At 31.7% G+C, this 5594-nt stretch overlaps 1 protein-coding gene across 2 annotated transcripts in view; it reads right to left on the reverse strand.

Annotated features, from left to right (window-relative positions):
• Positions 1–4920, reverse strand: part of eif3ea (eukaryotic translation initiation factor 3, subunit E, a) — a 78169-nt gene extending 73249 nt beyond the window's left edge. Inside the window, exons 1-3 of one of the 2 annotated variants that reach the window (XR_015510269.1) lie at positions 4812–4920; positions 2344–2461; positions 2138–2255 (exon numbers count right to left, since the gene is read on the reverse strand). Coding sequence is in view for 1 of the 2 variants with exons in the window: in NM_200839.1 (NP_957133.1) it covers positions 2138–2255; positions 2344–2461; positions 4812–4901 (326 nt within the window). In the remaining variant the exon portion in view is untranslated. 2 annotated transcript variants of the gene reach the window in all.
• Positions 4921–5594: the final 674 nt, after the last annotated feature.

The following is a 5594-nucleotide window of genomic DNA, read 5'->3' on the forward strand; positions in this document are numbered from 1 at the left end:
GACTGATATCTTGTGATAAGAAGGAGCGCAGGAAAAAAAGCGCTACCGATCCTTCTCCTAATTGACATAAGCAGAGACTTGTTCCCTGCTGCATTTGCGTATTGTTGACAGACGCATTTTTTTCTGGTCCACTTTTGTAGCGTTTTTATACATGTACAAGTTGAAGGCTTCATCTTCTATCGCTAAATCAATGAGCAAACTCAGAGCACTTCACCGGTGGCGACTCTCTTCCCAGGGGATGCTGAGCTCGCGCAGCATCCTGAACGTTCTACAACAGTTATATCGCATTTTGTAAAGAAACTGGTCAGGCGAATTTTTGAAAAAATACATTTTGTAGTAGGCCTAAAATGTACATTCTTAAATGTTATTAATGGCAGCAATTTACACATAGATTAGGGTACATCAGAACAGTGATTTCCAATAATAATATCCAAATGTCAAAAAATGCACTTATCGCGTTTTGCAACCAAACTATTTAGATTTTATTTTTATTTATTTATTTATTTATATATACATATATATATATATATATATATATATATATATATATATATATATATATATATATATATAAAATGTTAGAATTTAAAATAGAATAATTAAATATTATTGCATAATTATTTATTTATTCATTCATTCATTTTATTTTTGGCTTAGTCCCTCAATTAATCAGGGGTCGCCACAGCGGACACAGCTGCAACCCATAACTGGCAAAGATCCATACACACATACACCACGGGTAATTCAGCTTACCCAATTCACCTATACCATTTGTCTTTGGACTGTAGGGGAAACCAGAGCACCAAGAAATAACCCACGCGAACACGGGTAGAACATGCAAACTCCACATAGAAGTGCCAACTGACCCAGCAGGGGCTCGAACCAGTGACCTTCTTGCTGTTTGGAAATCGTGCTACCCACTGTGATACTGTTATTTTATTATTATTATTATTATAATAAATCAAAATTCAATATAATTGTGGCAATTGCATAATTCTAATTAATATAATTTAATCATATAAATAAAATGCCTACAAAGCAGTAATACATTTCAAAACAGATTGTTATAATATAAAATAGAATTGTTAAATATCATAACAGAATTATCATTTAATAATAAATTCATTTATTACTGAATAATGTCAATACTAATATTGACTATAATAATAATTTTTATTATAATTTTTTAATCAGAATTCATAATTGTGACAATAACAATTTAAATCAATACAATTAAATAAAATGCTTACAAAGCAATATATTATTCAAAAAATTAATTATCTTATAAAATAAAAAGGAATAATTATTAAATAAAACTACAGAATTCTCATTTACCAATACATTTATTTATTATTAAATTGTTTATTATTAAAATCATTTATTACTGAATAATGTCAATTATAAAACAACAATAATAATAATCATCAATCATAATGTATTCAATTTGTGGCAATTACATCAATTAAATTAATATAAATTATATAAATAAAAAAATGCATACAAGGCAATAATACATTGTTCATTAGACAGATTATGCTATAACATTAAGTAAGATAATTATTAAATATAATTATATAATTAGCATTAAATAAAAAATTATTTTATTAATGATTTATGTCAGGGGACGCAGTGGCGCATTCGGTAGTACTGTCGCCTTACAGCAAGAAGGTCGCTGGTTCGAGCCTTGGCTGGGTCAGTTGGCGTTTCTGTGTGGAGTTTGCATGTTCTCCCTGCATTCGCCTGGGTATCCTCCGGGTGCTCAGGTTTCCCCCACAGTCTAAAAACATGTTGTACAGGTGAATTGGGTAAGCTAAATTGTCCGGAGTGTACGAGTGTGAATGAGTGTGTGTGGATATTTCCCAGAGATGGGTTGCGGCTGGTAGGGTATCCTCTGCGTAAAAACGTGCTAAATAAGTTGGCGGTTCATTCCGCTGTGGCGACCCTGGATTAATAAAGGGACTAAGCCGAAAAGAAAATGTATGAATGATTTATGTCAATAACAAGAAGAAGAAATAATAATATGACAAAAACAATACAACAATTTCCTCTAATTTTGATAAAAATATTTTTGCTTTTAGGCTATAGCAATTTACTCATGTGAATCAGCTGTTTGGGTACGTGTCATTTCAATATTTACCTCGTGGACTGCATTTGCCTCGTGGTCTCTGGGTCCTCAAACACCTTCACAATTGGCTCCGTTTCAGATTGGAGTTGTTTGAGTTGAGCCACTACTGTAGTCCTCTTCTCTCGAAGAGCTGCAAAGAAGACATATAAATAAGTAATAATACTAACAATCTCATAGTCATATCACATTAAGCTTCAATTAAAAGTAAAAACACTTACAGTTGGGTATTTCTTTGTCAGGAAATAAATTCCTGTATACATCCATGGCAAAGTCCACCATGTTGGTGTCACTGAGGAGATCCAGCTTTCCATGGAGGAGCTCGTGCTCATTGTAGATCTAGAAAATGATAATAGAAACAAGATAAGCACATTCACGAAGAATATGAGAATACTTTAATAAGTTTATCAAAAATATTTGACTTTTTCTACTTGTAGGTTTTGACTGGCAGGAAAAATTGATCAACACCTGTTTGTCTACTCATATGTGTGTGTGTGTGTGTGTGTGTGTGTGTGTGTGTGTCAGTGTGAGAGAAAATTAAACGCATTGCGGGACCTAAAAATGAAAATTCTGTCATCATTAACATAATTTTACTTGTCACAAACCTGTTTTAGCTTCTTCTGAATAAATGTTGGAAACTAGTAACTATTGACATCTATGGTATTTTTTCCTAAAATATAATTATTATTATTTTATATATTATATAGTTTGTGTTCAACAGAAAAAAAATAACTCAGAGGTTTGGAACCATGTGGTTGTGAGTAAATTTGTATTTTTTGGTGGACTATCTTTTTAATCTGACCTGTACTTTTAAAAATACATATACAATTACGGTCAGAACTATTAGCCCCCCTTTGTTTGATTTCAGCTAGAATAAAAGCAGTTTTTATTTTTAAAAAACATTTTAAGGTCAAAATTACTAGCCCCTTTAAGCTATATCTTTTTCTAACTACAGAACAATTATTACAGAACTATTTTTTCTACAGAACAAACCACCATTAAACAATAACCTGCCTAACTATCCTAACATGCCTAGGTAACCTAATTAACCTAGTTAAGCCTTTAAATGTCACTTTAAGCTGTATAGAAGTCTCTTGAAAAATATCTGGTAAAATATTATTTACTGTCATCATGGCAAAGTTAAAATAAATGAGTTATTAAAACTATTATGTTTAGAAATGTTGAAAAAAAAAATCTGCTCTCCGTTAAACAAAAATTGGGGAAAAATAAACAGGGGGGGGGGGGGGCTAATAATTCTGACTTCAACTGTACATGCAGGCCCGTGCTGGTTCTTTTTTTCTCAAAAAGTGGACATTTTTGCAGTTATTTACCTCATTTTCTATTTAATTATGAGGTTTAAATACTGCATTTAGTGAGATTTTAAGCATATTTTTTGCTGAATGAGCATGTCGGATGGTCTCACTTTTTTATGTACCAAAAAAAAATTCTAAAGATTTAAAATAAAGAAGTATAAAGAGGCTACTTTATGATATATCACTGGGGGAAATTGTAATTGCCCATTGTAATTTATTAGGCAAATAACAAACTGGCCAACACATTAAACTTTCCTCAGTCACAGAATTTGCCCTTTTGAATAATAAAAATAAATAAACAAACATAATAATAGTAATAACAACAATGCCGGGCAGTCACATTTTTTTAGCTTCTCCTGTAAAAAAATACTTTGAAAATTTATGGATAACAACAACAGCCTAATTAGTATTAATATGTGCCGCTTTTGGTGCTTTTTATTGGTCATTTTTCCTTTCAAGAATAAGATCCAAGATTTGGAAAATGTTTTCTCTATAACAACAACACAGTAAAAGTTAAATGATAGAGATCATAAAAAATCTTGGTTTACATATGCATTTTACGCAAATAGCTCTTTGGTGAATGTCTTTTGTAAATGATCGATCTTTTCGGTTAAACAGAACACATATTATTGTAGTGAAAAGTCTTTTTTGTCTTTTATCCGTTTGTGTGTATAAAAGTTCACTTTATTTCGTTTCATTAAATGCAATAATGTTTTAGGCTGCAACTTATATGTTATTTTGGTCAATATAACATTTAAGGAACTGTGATAGCTTTAAAGTAACACTGTATCTTCACAAACGTACATTTTTCTGAAACAATAGCTTCGAATGTTAGAGTGCTTTCATTTTCAACAAAACATCATCAGTGCTAGCTGGAGTTAGCTGTCAACACTCGATGAACAAAATACCACAAAATCAAACTTACGACGTTCAATTACGTACAACAGACAGCATGCGAGAGTAGTAAACAACCGCAGAGCATGCTGAAAAGTGACAAGCCAAGCCAAAGTGGCATTACAGTCGGTTAGGTGCCCTTAAACAGTCTCTCTCGAAGCTTGCAGTGCTAGGTAGGCAGCTTGCTAGCTTTTTAGCCCACAACTCACAAATAACTAACGTTAACCAACAACTGAAATACGAGTTTGTTATAATCTATTCGTGATGAATGTGACTCGTATTCAGTTTGTTGTGTCTGTAAGCACTTGTTTGTTATTTTAACTGCTTAAATCGTGATTATACCATTTAAACACTGAAGTTACCGGTGCGGCATCACCATTGCGGCTCCCGTACCGCGCGCACGTGGTCATAAATGAGTCTCTTTGAACAAACAAAAAGCGCTATAGCACAGTTTCAAACAGCAACGTAAATTACACACGTACCTCTTTAACTGAAAGGAATTCCAGCAGTGGGAAAACGAGATGCCTGTCCAGAAAGTGGGCGATTTTGGTGGTCAGATCGTACTCCGCCATGATGGCAACGGAAAAGGACGCGCTTCAAAACCGGAAAACTTTATTTACAATGCAGCGCTCAACGCGAACGCGCCATCGGCTGGATCTGTGCCTGTGCCAAAAAGCTATACATCATAGTTTTTAAAATTGAAATATATTTACTCTGTGCGAATATGAATGTAATCGAAAATACATAAATAAATGAAAAATATTAATTGAAAAAAAAACACAATTTTTCAATTACAATTATTAAATTATTAATTCTAATATATATATATATATATATATGTGTGTGTGTGTGTGTGTGTGTGTGTGTGTGTGTGTGTGTGTGTGTGTGTGTAAGAATAAAAATAAACTTTAAATTAAATTGACTTAACTTTTAAAAAAGTTATCTAAAATAATTAAAATGTTATAAAAACTAATGAAATAAAATAAACACATAAAAGCAATTCAGTTAATCAGTATTGCAAAACAAAGCATTATAAATAAATGTAATGTATAAATGTAAATATTTTTACTTAATTTTGAAAAAAACATTGAGGTGTTTTTAATTTTAAGTAATATTTCATACTGTTCTACCTCAATACAGCATTAAGTTTACTTTGAATTTTACATATATTATTATCAAATAAAACGTGATTTAAAAATGATTTAAAGATTACATTTAATTTAATTTGAAACTCACTAGAATAGAATAGAATAGAATAGAATAGA

The sequence above is a fragment of the Danio rerio genome, chromosome 16 (genome assembly GCF_052040795.2).
Source record: "Danio rerio strain M-AB ecotype USA chromosome 16, GRCz13ab, whole genome shotgun sequence".
Lineage (NCBI taxonomy): Eukaryota > Metazoa > Chordata > Actinopteri > Cypriniformes > Danionidae > Danio > Danio rerio.